The sequence below is a fragment of the Chamaea fasciata genome, unplaced genomic scaffold (genome assembly GCF_029207755.1).
Source record: "Chamaea fasciata isolate MVZ Bird 193981 ecotype frontalis unplaced genomic scaffold, bChaFas1.0.hap1 SCAF_15, whole genome shotgun sequence".
Lineage (NCBI taxonomy): Eukaryota > Metazoa > Chordata > Aves > Passeriformes > Sylviidae > Chamaea > Chamaea fasciata.
Window position 1 is genome coordinate 14,424,994 of NW_027094100.1, and position 15,796 is coordinate 14,440,789.

A 15,796-nucleotide genomic window follows, 5' to 3' on the forward strand; every position below is an offset into this window, starting at 1 on the left:
CCCACGCTGCTGCTCTTGGCTTTGAAGGGTTTTCTTCTCGTTATTTAGGACTTTTTAAAATGCTTTTCTAATTAATATTTCGCCCCAAGGAGAAGAAAACGCTTTATTCAGAGTGGGAATGTTTCAGTGATGTCCTTGACTTCTCCCCCAGCATTCCAGGGAAATATTCCCATCCCCACTTTTGGGGATCCCAGCAGATAAAGAGCCAGAGCTGTTCCCTGGAAAAGGCAGCTGGAGCCACAGGAGCTGGGCTGGAGGGCCCAGAAAAGCTGAGAACCCAGCAGATAAAAACCCTTTTATCACTCAGAGAACACAAAAGGAGCTGAAAACTCAAAATCCTGAGAACTCTGCAGCAGGTGAAGTGTCCATCCTGGAATTTCCTGCCTACAACTCACAAGGGATAAAAACACCCCCAACCCAAAGCTGACGTGGAGTGGTTTTAAGGGTAAATTTAACCTGGATTTTATTACCTATTAAAAGCAATTTATTAATTACTGCACTTTATTACAACTTCCCCCCGTGTAAACTGAGGTTTTCTGCCATCTCCCATTTATATTTTAGCAACAAAGCAAAACAATGCAAGGGAGAAAATCTTCAATCCCTGAGGTATGAAACCCCAATATCCTGGGAATTCTGGAGCACATGAAGTGCCCATCCTGGAATGTAAAAACTCCACTTGACCCCCAGCCAGACTGCAATTAATATTAATGAACCTGCAGGCCAAGTTCAGCTCAACATTAACATTATTATAAAAGTACTACACACTCCCAAGATTTCCTGTTTGAAAGCTGAGAAGGATGGGAAAACTCTCCTTCATTAAATTTAAATCCACTCATTAATAAAATATGGAGGATGTGCTACTTTAAGACAGGAGGAGGGGAAGAAAAAAAAAAGTTTAAATCGGTGATAACGTTATTTCTATTTTTAAACCCATCCCACAGAGTCACCCAAGATAGATGAGAAGTGCTAAGCCCATCCCACCAGCTGATTTATTTATTTAATACCTCTCACACGCTATTTTTACCAGCAGAAGCCAGCAAAAGGCATCCATTAGAAAAATTACACTGGGGTGAGAGTCTTCCTCACACCAGACAAGTGACAGATCTGGCTGAAAGCAGCCTCAGAAGAGAGGTTTTTGTTTTGGTTTTTTTTCCCCTGTAGGATTCTGGAATAAAAAAAGCGAATTTTATTTTTTGCAGCATCAGCTAAGCCCGAGTGTCTCTCTCTGTGTGCAAAAATCTGTATTTGTCAGTCCTTACTCACTCCCCAGCTCCTTTTTCTCACTCCTCCACTTCCTGCAAGGTTTTTATTTTCCCAGGAATCCGTGGCCTGAACACAAGGGACAGCCAAAGGTGAAGGTAAGGCTTGGGGTTGGGTTTTTTTTTTCTTTTTTCAGCCTCTACAGGCAGCAAATAAATGAAAAGGGAACACCCCAGCCCGTGGGTATTGCATCATTGTGCAGAAGGGAAAAAAAAAAAAAAAAGAGTGAAAAATCTTTCCATTTTAAAGGAATTTATCCAAGAAATGTTGGGTTTTCTTGGGAGAATATTTAGATTCCCACCACGAACACAGAGCACTGAGTTGTCACATCCAGGAATTCCTGGGACACCTCTAGGGATGGGCACTCCAAACCTCCCTGGCACGGAGAACTCTGCCAACAGCTGATGCCCACAAGTGTCACCAGCAGAAAGCTGAATAAAAAAATAAATAATGCAATTTTGTGGGCAGAAAAATCCCCGGCAAACTCCACATCCTGGATAAAAATTCTAAATATTCCCCCTGTTCGGAATTCAGCCTCAAGCCAGGCCTGGCTTGGGCAGAGCAGCGCCTCTGACACAGCTTTGATTTCTGAGAGATTTCGGAGATATTCTGAATATTCTGCATGTGGGCCTTAAAAATCAGATTACAACCTGCCAGCAGCAGGCAGGACTCGAAGCAAACTGCTGGAAAAACCAAATTGAAGACTTCACATCCTTTCTTCTTTTTTCCCATATCTGGGGGCCTTGAAGCTGCCCGTGCCACATCCTCTCTTCTCCTGAGACACACAAGGGGCTCCCCCAAAGCCAGACGGAACCTTCCAAAAAGGATCAAACTGCCCCAAGTTTGGATTTATTCAATTCCTCCCTCGCATTTCCGAGCTGCTCTGCCTCTGTGACAGGAAACCCAAGGTGCCAAACACCTTCCTTGCATCGTTTGGTGCCACAAATTGAATGTTTTCCCTGAAGGCACGACCCAACGCTGCCAAAACGCCTCGTTAATGGGGGCTCATCAAATTAATTACGGAAATAAAATCCCTCTTGCTGCTCCTGCTTCCCAAATTTTCATTTGTTAAGAGAAATCTGTAATTATTGTAAATGTAATTTTTGTATATATTAATAATGTTTCTGTAATAGTATTTTATTCATTTATTAAAACTATTATTTTTATAAGTATATATAGAAAACTATATATTATATATATTATATATAGAAAATAATATATAGAAAATATAATATATATAGATTTTATAAATATTATACAGATAATTTTTACATTTTAAATATTTTAATAATAATATTTATTTTTATAGATTTGTATTATTTTCTAATAATAATTACAGAGATAATTTGTATATTTTTATAGTATTCTACAAAATATTTTTTATTTTTTATTTTATTTTATTATTATAAATTAAAATAAATTAATAATGTATAAATAAATATTTATTTTATTCTCCATAATTATTTTATAATAATTACTATAAAATTTAATAATAACTTTATCATTTTAATACTATTTTATTATTTTATAATATTTTAATTACTTTTTATCATTATAATGATAAAGATAATTTTTACCAGGCTCTTGTATGCTCAAAAAGAGACTCAGAGCCTCACAGAGAAGAACTTTTCCCACATTAAAGACAATTTTTGAGGGCTGCAGCCTGATGTGAGGAAGGCACCACAGTGAAAGGTCACCTGAATTTCATTCCAACTTCCCCATATACAAATTGAATTTTCCCGGCATGGACAGTTTATATTTTAGCAACTAAAAACAATGCAGCGACTCCCTCAAAAATGCAAAATTCTGATTTATTAATTATTTCCATTTATCTGAACGGTGACTTAAAATCATCAGTACTTTCCTGCCAGCCCCCTCTCACTGTATTTCTGTATTTCACTGTATTTCTATTTTCACTGTGTTTCTGTATTTCACTGTATTTCTATATTCTATTAAGAATATAGAAAGGATTAATAAGAATAATTAATATTAGAAGAATGAATATTAGAAGGATTAATACAAAGAATATAAAGAATACAGAAGGGATTAATTTCAGAGTTGTAGAGTGAGGGAAATATAAGCTTGGAACAAAAACCTCACCCAGCAGGATTCAGAGTAACAAAACAAAGAGGAAAGTACCCAAAATAAGAGTTTGCAGTTTATCTCACACAGGATCTAACAGCAGATTGCCAGCCCCGAATTTTCGGGAATTTTTTTTTCAGACTCTTCAGAAGAGAAAGTTTGAAAAAAAAAAACCCCAACAGTTCAAGCGCCAAAAAAACCCCATAAAACCAGGAGGGGAAAAAATTATCTGCTTGCTTACAAGGAGAAGCTGGGAAAGAAGTTCTGAGAATCATGCCTTGGAGCATCCAGGTGTTCCAAGAGATTCCAGGAAGTCCCAAGTGCTGCCTGGAAAGATCAGCCCCAAACTGAGCTGGACCATGGACCAGACCATCCATCCCAACTGCAGGAACCACAAAAAAAATCCAGATTTTCTATATATCAACACCATTTTGCTTGGAAACTCCGAGCAGGAGCGCATCCACACTGAAACACGGGTACCTTAAATCTGATTTTTCGGGGTAGAAACATCAATTTCACCCTGTCACCCTTTGGAGAGGCCACGTCCTCCCGGCCAGCTGCACCTACCGTGGGGCAGCGTTATGTTTGCACCATCAATGATTGCTTGTGCCAGTTCAAATGCCAAAGAAACCCGTAAAGTCAGGAGGGGAAAGAATGATCTGCTTCCTTACAAAGAGATTCCAGCAAGTCCCAAGTGCTGCCTGGAAAGATCAGCCTCAAACTGAGCCGAACCATGGACCAGACCATCCATCCCAACTGTAGGAACCACAAAAAAACCCAGATTTTCTTGCTCCCTCTATATCTTAACACCATTCTGCTTGGAAACTCCGAGCAGGAGCACATCCACACTGAAACACGGGTACCTTAAATCAGATTTTTCGGGGTAGAAACATTAATTTCACCCTGTCACCCTTTGGAGAGGCCACGTCCTCCTGGCCAGCAGCACCTACCATGGGGTAGTGTTATGTTTGCACCATCAATGATTGCTTGTGCCAGTTCGTGGTCGTTGCTCTCGAAGGCGTGGGCAGCGGCTTTGAGGGCATCCCAAATCTCCTTCCTGCCCTCGAAGGCCGGGGCTGTGTCCCAAAACTCATCCCTCTTACTGCGGAGCTGCCCGTCCGTCATGGGGTAATCGCTCTTCCATTTGGGTTTCTCTTTCTTCAGGGGTTGGTTCCGACCCAGAGCCACTGGGAGGGGGACAAAGGGGAAAAAAAAAAGAATTAAATCTTTTAAGATTAATAAGAAATAATGCCACGGAATTCCCTTTGGGTGGTTCTGGGTTTGCAGAGATGAATTTACAACGCTCGTCCTTTTTGTTCCCAAAGTGATGCAGCAAGATTATATTCAATGTTATATTCATATAATGCTCATGGTTCAGACTTTCATTTACTGCGGGAATTATGTTTTTACCAGTTTTGTGTGGTCAAAACCAGACTCAGAATCCCCTCAGTTCTCAAACCACCGCGGAGCTTAGGAGAAGGGAGGTGATACGGACTTGGGCCACGCAATTGTCATTTGCTACTTTTAATTAGCACCTGTGACTTTGTTTCTGCGCAAATGCACCCTCCTGCTCGCTGATTTCCCCTGGAAACCCAGGAACCCATCAAGGTCTAAAGACGATTTTCTCCTCTCATTTCTCTCCTTCTCAATAAACACAAACCCATTGGTTCCGCTTTAACTACAGCCGGTTTTGTGGAACAGCCACTTTGAGGCGATCACACAGGGTATAAAAGTCGACAGATTAAAACTCCCTGCTCGCTCCCCAGTCAGTGCCTGGTGTTGCAGGAAGAGGTTCCAAGCTCACAGAGGTTTTTAAGGAGACCAAAAGCCCACAGGAGGTGAAGCCACACACCCTTATTCAATCTGACCCCACAGGACCAAAGAATGCTTTGATAACTCAGGATGACAGACACATTTATGAAGCTGGAAGTCACGGAAAAGAGGAGCTGGAAAAGGATTCCGGCCACTGAGGTGACACTGCCAACTACGCAGAGGAACTTTTCTTTGGATTAAAAAACGGGGCGGGGGGGGGAATGGGTTGGGCTGGAAGGAACCTTAAAGCTCATCCTGTTCCACCCCCTGCCATGGGCAGGGACACCTTCCACTGTCCCAGGGTGCTCCAAGCCCATCCAGCCTGGCCTTGGACACTGCCATGGATGGGGCCACACAGCCAGAAATTTCTTCCTAACATCCAGTCTAAACCTATTCCCTGTCAGCTTGAAGCCACTCCCTGTGTCCTGTCACTCCATCCCTTGGGAATCCTCTCTCTCCATCTTTTCCCTTCTATCTGCAGCTCCTTCAGGCCCTGCAAGGCCACAGTTGTGGCATCCCAAGGCTTCTCCTCTCCAGGCTGAACAATCCCAGTTCCCCCAGCCTTTCCTCCCTCCATCCCTCCAATCCTGGTGGATGCATCTGCACACAAACAAAGCTAGCTCCTAATTAAAAGTAGCAAACGACAATTGCACAGCCCACACCCCCAGACTCCAGCTGTTCCTCCATGTCCCACACAAAACCCAACAACCAGAACCTTCAGAATCCTTTTCGAGTGACCACAAGCATTTATTGCTTTTTGTTTCCACGGGATTGCTTCCATTTGCTTTCCAAAGCAGTGCTGACCATTTAGCAGGCTGCAGAGCAGCAAAGCCCAGTGTTTACAAAACACCCAGTTTTTCCTGGCAGAGCCCAGCCTTTCCCAGTCCAAGGCTCAGCTGAGCACAAACAGCCTGGAAGATGATGCTGGGGCAGCCTCGAACAATGGCTTGTGCATTAAAACCCTGCACATTCTAAAATCCTAAAAAAAACCCCACGACGTGGGGAAACACTCCAGCAAGGAATTGTTTCCTCATTAAGGCTCAGCAGCCAGAGCGTGACATTTTCAGCCAGACAGAACAGAAATTTGGGTCAGTGGATGTCTTTTTTTTTTTCCCCCATTTCACTTTAGCTCACATCTGTCTGCAGGTCCACTCGGTGGATGCTGATTTCTCCCACAGGGCACTCTCCTTGTTCCCAAACATCAATTATGGAAGCAGGTTAAAGGCACTTCCCTGCTGCCAACCCTGCAGCCCATCCCTCTCCCTGCTCCCCCTCCCTGCCCCAGACAGCACCCAGATTTATTCAGATTTACTGCTCCTCACTCCAGCAGAGCCTCAGATCCTCCCAGCCTCCAATAACTCCTCCCTGGAGATCCCATCCTTCCTACCAGACAGCAGTGATGATAAACTCGGTGATAAATTCTTGTTTTTGTTGAATTGGAAGGAAGGGTGGTGGAAGAAAGTGACTCTCCAAATGGCTCAAAGAGCCAAATCCACTCTAACAAGCCATCCATCCCAGGGCTAAGCCTTTAAACACGACTTGGCTTCAGCACGAGCCAGCATTTAAAAAGATCTTTGGCGTGTTTATCATTTATTAGAAGTGCTTCAAGGACCCCCCAAAAGCTTTCTGCCTTCTCTGAAGGAATATTCATTATTTAGCTCTGTGAGTAGACGGGGCAGAAAGGATGTGAGAAACTTGCACCACGTAAAAAAAAACCAAAAACAAACAAACAAAAAAAAATGTGTAAAAAGGCCCAAATATTTCCCTTCCCACCCCTCGTTTTAGTCACTAAAGCAAAACATGCGAATTTCTACAACCAAACTTTCAGACCACATCAAAGCGCTTTCCCTTTTCTCTTAACAAAGCTGATAAAGAAACAAACATCAGCAGTCTGAAGCACTCAGAAGTATTTACAGCGTCCGTTCTCAATTCTTCACTCTGGAAGGAAATTAGAGCTCCAAAGGAAAGGTTGACTCCACCTAAGCCCAGACACATCACAGGCACCACCAGCCTGCACCATCCAGAAGAGAGACCAGCATCCACATTAATTTTTCATCTGACATCACTCCGACACGAGTAAGAAATTATTAATACCCTGCTCGAAAGCAGGAATTGTTTTCTAAGTGCCAAGAAGGCACGTTCCCTCTGAGGCGACTCTCAAAGTCACCATCTCAGCAGAGGCCAGCGGGGGTTGGTATTTTTGGCAAGGGATTTATTTAGAAGGGAATATGGAAATCAGCACTGGTCTGCTTTTCAAGGAGTGAAATATCAAATGAGTCAGGCTGTTCTTGTTCCAACAGCTCAGGTGTGCAGGGCAAGAAATTCATCACATTTAGGGTGGAAAAGCCATCGAGTCCAATCCATGCCCCCATCCCTACCTTGTCCCCAGACCAGACCAGGAATTCCCTGGACATTCCAAAGACTGGATCCAAACCTCCCTGGACAGCCCCTGCCCCTCGAAAAGGTGGTGATGGATCAAAGACTGGACACAAACTCTTCTTTGGGAGTTCTTTTCCCCTCCTAAATGATTCTGTTTAACGCCTCCAAGTGCCCCCAAACCAGTGGCACGCATCCTACATCCCGTAGGATTCAGCAGCACATCACCTGTTTTCCCTTCACAGGCAGAGATCCTTGAGGCAGCTACTCCTGCCTGCCCCACTGAACTCCTGGCAGACTACAAAGCCCTTAGTTTTAAAAGGAAAAAACTTATTTCTCCAATCCTTGCCAACTGTTCTATAACCTGAATCGTAAATTCATTTCCCCTTCCCCGCAGCTTCCCATCAAAGCCACCAATCTGTGAGGTTACCTCTGCTCCTTTCCAGCGAGCTTATGCAGATAAACCCAGATATTTAAATCAGTTCCTTAACAGAACGTCGAGAAGTGTCTCAGCGGAAGTTCTTTGGAACAGCTGGTGTGTTTGTTATGTCGCTATCACTGTGGGTATCACCGTGGGTATCACTGGAGCCTCTTCTGAGCGGGACCAGATGAGCAGCAGCAGCAGCTGCTGCCACAGGATTCTTGTATTAAAAGCCAATACCCAGCCACACAATCCGTAATTCCTAATTTATACCCTCCTGAATTACAGCCCTCCATCATCAGATGGGGAATGTTTCAGCCTCAGGGGGTTTTGTGGCAAATCAAAGGTGGCAAAGCTGAGCTCAGAGCTCCAGAGAAGGGCAGGATCTCTGCTCCAGCTGTGACCTGGATCTTCCTCCTCCCCAGTTTCTGACCTGCCAGGTAACCCTGTACGACACCCCACACCTGCAACAGCCCTCAAATCTGAGCTCAAATCTTAATTATTTGTGCAAACACCTCTGCTGTCATCAGCCTCAGGTGAGCTTTTCCCTCCCACCCCATTCCTCCCAACATCTTTCACCTATTTCCAAAAATAAAGTCAGGAACAGCAAGTTTGGCTGTTTCATCCCTGCGAGTGCTCCGGCATGAATTTCCTCCTTTCCCTTGGAAACACAAGCATATGTTGCTTGCAGCATTAGTCTTTTACAGCATTTGTAAAAAGCGGGGGAAACTGGCCCAGTTCTGGTGGGAGAGAAGTTTCCAGGCACACCCAGAACCCACCCAGGGCATGGAAAAGCCAGCAGGAGCCACCTGGATTGGCTGTGCTCCACTCCAGGCTGTTGATCTCCACAGATCCATCAGGAGCTGCATCCTGGAGTTACAGGAGCAGGCCCTGGCTGTGCTTCCCAATCCCTGCAGGTCTGTGGGGAGATGGACACACACCCAGAAACCACCAGCCCATCAGTGGAACATGAGTTAAGAGCACATACAGGCAAATATTCCAAGATCCAAATGGTGAAATGGAGAATCTGGCAAGATCTGATAATATTTGCTCTTTTTTTTTCCCCTTTGTCTTGATTAAGAAAATATCCAAGAGATGAAGCCAACAGCTTAAGTGGGGAGAGATGAAAAAAGTTTGGAGTGACTGTGAGGAAAGGAGCAGGAATGCCCAAGAGAAGGAACAAGATCACCACAAGCCTCTCCGGAATGGGAATGACACGTCCAGGAGCTGCTGTGGGTGGAAAAGGTGGGATTTGAGGGCTGTCCATAGGAAAAGGACAGGAGTGATCAACTGAGGAGGGAACAGCACACACCCAGAGCTGCTGTGGGTGGAAAAGATGGGATTTGAGGGCTGTCCATAGGAAAAGGACAGGAGTGATCAACTGAGGAGGGAACAGCACACACCCAGAACTGCTGTGGGTGGAAAAGATGGGATTTGAGGGCTGTCCATAGGAAAGGGACAGGGATGATGAACTGAGGAGGGAACAGCACACACTCAGAGCTGCTGTGGGTGGAAAAGATGGGATTTGAGGGCTGTCCATAGGAAAGGGACAGGAGTGATCAACTGAGGAGGGAACAGCACACACCCAGAGTTGCTGTGGGTGGAAAAGGTGGGATTTGAGGGCTGTCCATAGGAAAAGGACAGGGATGATGAACTGAGAAAGGAACACCAGAGCTGCAGGGAGGAGAAGAGCCAGCTTTAGTTTGAGGCTGCAAACCCTCCCAGCTGCAGCGGGAGAAGGGATGTCCACCCAGGGAGACACAGCTGGAGAAACCCCAGGAATGACCTGAAGCCAGCCAGGAGAAGCGAAAGAAATGTTTTACAAACTGAACCAATGATCAAAACCGATTTTCTTCAGCAGACTGCTTCCCTGTCGAGGCTCAGCTGCTAACAAAGTATTTTTTTCTATCATAAATGAAATGCAAATAATGGTTTACTACCCAGAAAGTTTCTTTCAGTAGTAGTCCCAAGGGCTCCCCTCCCCACAATCACTTCTCTGCTTCATCAAATGAGTCCCATTTTAAATCCATTTTGCTCCAATTTCCTCATAAGGTACCTTGTAATTTGCTATCAATATCACACAGTTCATCCTAAACATTTTCTTTGCATCGTTCTCCGGTGTAATCCTGAATTACAGCGGGGCTTGGAGGAGCCAGCACAAAGGAAAAGTGCAAAAAACCCAGGGAAAACGCGGAGGGAGAAAGGGAAAAATTCACTGCATTTAAGCAGCAGACAATTTGAATTACATTAAGCAGCACAGGCTTAAACAATTTAAATGACATTAAATAGCACAGGCCTACCCAACAACAGGGAAATGGCAGAATTTTATCTGTTTATTCCTAATTTCCAGCAATTTTCTTCTTAAGGTGGTTACATTTCTCCAAGGCAAGAAGAGGATTTTGGAACAGAAGGGGCGCTGGACAGTGGCAAAGACTTAAAAGTGAGATATTGGGACAATTAGGCTTTCCTAACGAGGAAATTAATTGACATTTCCAGGGAGCCTCTGAGAACTTTCCAAATAAATACAGATAGGCAGAGAGAAAGATAATGCTTGAAACTAAGTCAAGTTTTTGGGGGTTTTTTTATGAGGGTAAAATGAACAACTACTTCCCTGGTAGAAATTCAAGTTACATCCTGCAATAGTTGTGTACTAAACCACCAGGCTGCAGACTCAAAGCAGTATTATAAGAGTGTAGGCCAAGGTATTAATTTTGAGCCAAGTGACAAACCGTGAAGCTTTTCAGAGCAGCAAACCCAGCAGAGACTGAGCAATTTCCCCTTTTCTCCCACCTGAAAGGAGGTGAAGAAAGGAAGAAAATAAACAGAAATAAAATCAGATGGAGAGGGGAAGAACCAGCAGGGCCATGAGGCTGAGCAGCACCACTTAAAGCCCGGCTGGCGCTAAACGACGGATGTGGCGCCTCTGGGGACAAAAGGGACAATCAACCACTGGTGCCACCCCAGTGCTGGCCAGGGAATCCCGCCCTGCTCCTCCTCACTTCTTCCCCAACACCAAAAAATTGCCCAGAAGAGGCTGCAAGGAGTAAAATGCAAGTTCCTCTGGTAATTCCAGGCAGCTCTGGACAAGTCCTCCACGCACAATTTATCCCTTCCTCTGCCTGCACACGAAACCTTCCCCGAGTCAATCCAGAGGCTCCTCAGCACGGGAGATAAAACAGGAGAGGATGAGGCTGTAGGAACGAGCTGGACAAAGAGCAAAACTGGCTCTAATTACCAGCTGTTCCACTGTATTTTCCATTTCTCCCATCGTTTTCAGCAGGAATTGCAGAAGAAATCAGATTTTGGGGCAGCTCACCACTCATCACCCCTCAAAGGAGCCAGTGGTGTTGCAGCAAGAAATAAAAGCTTCAAGCTTTTGAAATCTGCTCTCTCGGGGATAATTCCAGATCCAGAGATCCCACCTCATCCCCAGCACAGGCAGGAATGTGGATCCCAGGATGTGCTCAGGTGATCAGAGCCCTGAACACACAGGAACTGAAAGCAGGTCAGTGCATTTTGTCTGACGTGGGGGGCATTCCCAACCCAGAGCCAGCTGATGGGATATCAGGAATAAATCCTGCCCTGTGAGGATGCTGAGGCCCCGGCACAGGGTGCCCAGAGAAGCTGTGGCTTCTCCTGGATCCCTGGAAGAGTCCAAGGCCAGGCTGGACAGGGCTTGGAACACCCTGGGATAGAAGAAAGTGTCCCTGCCCTGAACGAAATGATTTTTAAGGTCCCTTCCCACCCAAACCATCCTTTGTTCCTACGATTATTCTTTCCAAAAGCTCTGTGGGTGCTCCTGAGTCCTGCCTGCCCAGCTAGCCTCCTGCTGGAAGCACGAGCAGGATTCTCCATCATCCTGAGGAAGCTCATGATACAGCAGCTCCTGTGGACGGAGAAAAATGTCTCGGGGAGGGAATTCCTTTGTGGAGTCACCACATCCTCAGTGCCTCGGGCAGGGGCTGAGCCGGGAACGCTGCCAGGGCAGGGCACAGGCCAGGGGATGCCCATCAGTCTCTGGTATCTGCCAGCACAGGAACCCCGGAGCCCCAAACTCAGCTTAACCCGGGCAGCAGGTCCTGTAAAACCCGGCTCAGGGTCAGCCCCAGCCTGCCGGGGAAGATCCCCGCGGAGGAACAGCTCCAGGGGACGGACATTATCAACACAATTACCTGTCAGCGCTGTTTACACGGGAATTTAAAGCGCTCCTATCTCTGGCAGATGGATGTTTTCAGCTGGATACAGCACAGGATAAAGATTTACCCATCCCCAGCTCACAAGCACCGGGACCTTCAATCTGCACCCTCTACAACCGGGCTGCTTTTTTTTTCTAAAAAGCCACGACAAGAACCATTAAGGAAGCTGTCAGCAAGGTGAAAAATATCCTGTCTGAGTTTCCTCAGGCTGCACAGAGCACGCTTCTGTTGTGATTTCTGCAGTGTGGCTTCAGCTCCGGCTCAATTTCAGCTGAGGGTTGGGCACCAGGGCAGCCCCAGGAGCAGGCAGAGCTGTGGGGATGCAGTGGGAAGGAAAAAAGGAAAAAAACAAACAAACAAACCCCCCCCCCCAAAAGAAAAAAAACAAACCAAACCCAAAAACAAACAAAAAACCCCAAACCCACCCCAGTGTTTTCTGCATCTCAGCATGAGGAAGAATGCAACTCAGCAACTTCGCTTTTAAAGCACTAAAAGCCTTTTTGTGTCTCGCTGTCCCGTTGGGCTCTCATGGGGAAACTTGAGACACGTCAGATAAAAAGTGCCAAGGGAGAATTCCTGACTGGGCAGCCCGTGCTGGGGCTGGGACAGGGCACTGCCCGCTGCTCCAGGATTTCACACCAGGAACAGCCACTTCCAGCTGCAAACCAACAGTTCACCAACTCCCTTCCTCCTTGAGAATGTTCTCTGCACAGCAAACAGCTGCACGAAGTGCTAAAAAAGTGATTTAAAGCTCATCACAGAATCACTGAGGTGGGAAAAGCCCTCCAAGATCACCGAGTCCAAGCTGTGCCCAACCCTGTCACCAGCCCAGAGCGCTGAGTGCCACCTCCAGCCCTTCCCGGGACACTCCAGGGAAAAGGAGCAGCACCAAAACTCTCCCAATCCCCAGTGCTCCCCCACTGACAGCTGAGCTCTGTTTCGAGCAGGGCCAAAGCGGGGTTTGGCTCAGCAGGGTTTAGAACAAAGCCTGGCTTTTCTGCTGGCTTGAGCCATGGGAGTGCTGTGGCCAGCTGTGCCCTCCGTCACACGAGGCCACCACAAGTTCTGAGCTGGGCAGGTGACACAGGGACCATCTGTTGGACATCTGGGCTGAGTTCAACACACCACGAGTGCTTCCAACACTGGCAAAAATTTTCAGGGGAAAAAAAACCAAAACATAATCAAAGGCAGCCTTAACTTTCACCCAGCCAGAATGACAAAAACCATTCTGCTGATGATTTTCTTCAAAGCCTGATGAGGTGTGATGGTGCTGAAAGGCAGCCAGGACATCCCAGCTCAGCAGGACCTGAGGGTGTGCAGACATGGGGCTGAACCTCCCGGATGATGCCACCAGGGAATTTCTTTTATTGCAAGGTTTGGGCTTGAAGGGATCTTAAAACTCATCCAGTCCCAGCCTTTGCTTTGGGCAAGGATGGTTTTTACTATCCCAGGTTGCTCCAAGCCACAGCCTCGGACATTTCCAGGGATGGGGCAGCCACAGCTTCCCTGGGAAATCCATTCCAGGGAAGAATTCCTTCCCAACATCCCATCTAAACCTCCTCTCTGTCAGTGTGAACCCACTCCCCTCATCCTGTCGCTCCAGGCTCTTGTAAAATTCCTTTTCCATCTTCCTCAGGTTCTTCCCTCAGGTCAAACTGCTCAGGAGGCGGCGGAGTGTCCAGAGCCCACCTGAGCACAGCTGAGATTTGGCTTTGCTGCATGAAACCCTCCCAGCAAACCCTGGGATCTGGGTAATTCAGGGTACAATGCTCAGGACAGATGGTCAGCTCCACCTTCCCAAGGATTTTTTGGCTGAACACGCCACGCTTGGCCATGTCACTGCAGCCAGCACAGCAGTCACAAATTCCAGGAGGGAACAACCAAAAAAATTAAAAGCCTCCAAGTTGGTGGCTGTTTTTACAACGACCAGTGATTAAATTAGCTTAGTTAAAGGATCTAACACCATGCCTTGAATTTATTCCAGTGTCACAGTTATTGGCAGGGATAAAGTTTCACATGAGCCAATTAACTAAATGCACTATTACTGTATCTCAGCTGCTTAAGCTCATCAGTTAATTAAGTGCTCAGCGTAAGCTGAAAATAGGAATCTTACCTGACACACATCCCAAACATACATTACCTTAATGATTTAATTTTACACTTCCATATTACGTCCCTCAGGTGCCCGAGGAAAACTGGAAGGCGACTGCTTGGTTTAGGGAAAAGTGAAAGTGAAACTCAAATAAACATTTACAGATTTCACCTCAGAAACTGGATTTCCCAGAATGATACCTGCTGCTTTATTCAGCCCTGGTTTACAGGCTAGTTTTTCATAGTGAAGTTAATGGCTCACATTCAATTTTGAATTAAAACAAATAAAGAAAATAAGGAAAAATAAAGAAAAGTGAAAGTGAAAGTCACATAAACATTTACAGATCTCATCTCAGCAATTGGATTTCCCAGAATGATACCTGCTGCTTTATTCAGCCCTGGTTTACAGGGTAGTTTTTAATAGTAAAGTTAATATTTCACATCCAATTTTGAAACTCTATTCCTCTCTGTTCTCCTGGACAGTGATCCCCCAGGAAACTCCAGCACCCGTGCCAGATAAAGCTCAACAGCTGGAATTTCAGGTAGAACACATGACCAACCTCCTGGCCGTAAGGAATTCCTGCCCTTCAAGTGCACATTTTGTTAAGAAATCTCATTTATCCCCGAGTTAGAGAGAAGTAATAACAGATAAGGACACCAGTGGATTGCTCAGATAATTATAAAAGCAATCTAAGCTGAAATGAAAAATGTGCGAGCCTTTGTTGCAACCTGTATAAATACCTGGATGTCTTGCGTATCTTTTCCAGGGGGGAAAAAATTCCCCAGACCGACCCAGTCCTGTAAATGGGAGCATGTGAACAAAGCAGCCCTAAAACTCCATCCTTTCAAGGCCTTTTTACCTCCCCCTGGATGTACTTGGGGAAAAAATAGCCTCAAGGATTATTGATGTAATAATCAGAGAACGGTTTGGGCTGGAAGGGAACCTTGAGGGACATCCAGTGCCACCCCCTGCCATGAGCAAGGACATCGTCACTGTCCCAGGTGGCTCCAGGCCCTGTCCAACCTGCCCTTGGGCATTTTCAGGGATCCAGGGGCAGCCACAGCTTCTCTGGGCCAGCAAATCCAATCCTAAATATTTAAAAGCCCCACAAATTAGGGACTTAATCAAGGCCTCCTCCTCGAGCACAGACAGCAAGCTCTGCTGCTGCCCACAAAGGACCTTGGCGGAGGCACAGGAAACTGCCCCTCTTCATTTGAACTGCTGAAAGGGAGCGAGATTAAAGCAGGCAGAGCCTTTCCACCTTTAGCAAATTAATCTGATCTCTTTCAGAAGTCCCTGAGCACACCAGGCTTTAGCTCTATTAATGGCCTGAGCGATGCTCTGCTCAGTGCTTCCAAAGGACACGGCCAGCCCTTAAGTAACTTCCTTCAAAAGGCAGGGATGACAGAATCTGATTGAAAACGCTTTTAATTCTCCACAACTCAGGGGCTGGCAGCGCAGTGGTGATGTTGGCAATGCTCTCAGCTGTTACAGACCCAGCAAGAGACGAAGCAGGGCTGGGCCACGGGCTGGGTGTGTGTTTTTTAGAGAAGTCCT

At 45.9% G+C, this 15,796-nt stretch overlaps 1 protein-coding gene across 1 annotated transcript in view; it reads right to left on the bottom strand.

Moving 5' to 3' along the window:
* Positions 1-15,796, bottom strand: part of UBTD2 (ubiquitin domain containing 2) — a 39,900-nt gene that overhangs the window by 12,358 nt on the left and 11,746 nt on the right. The window contains exon 2 of the mRNA XM_066197109.1: positions 4,293-4,529. Coding sequence (XP_066053206.1) covers positions 4,293-4,529 — 237 coding nt within the window. The remainder of the gene's footprint in view (positions 1-4,292; positions 4,530-15,796) is intronic.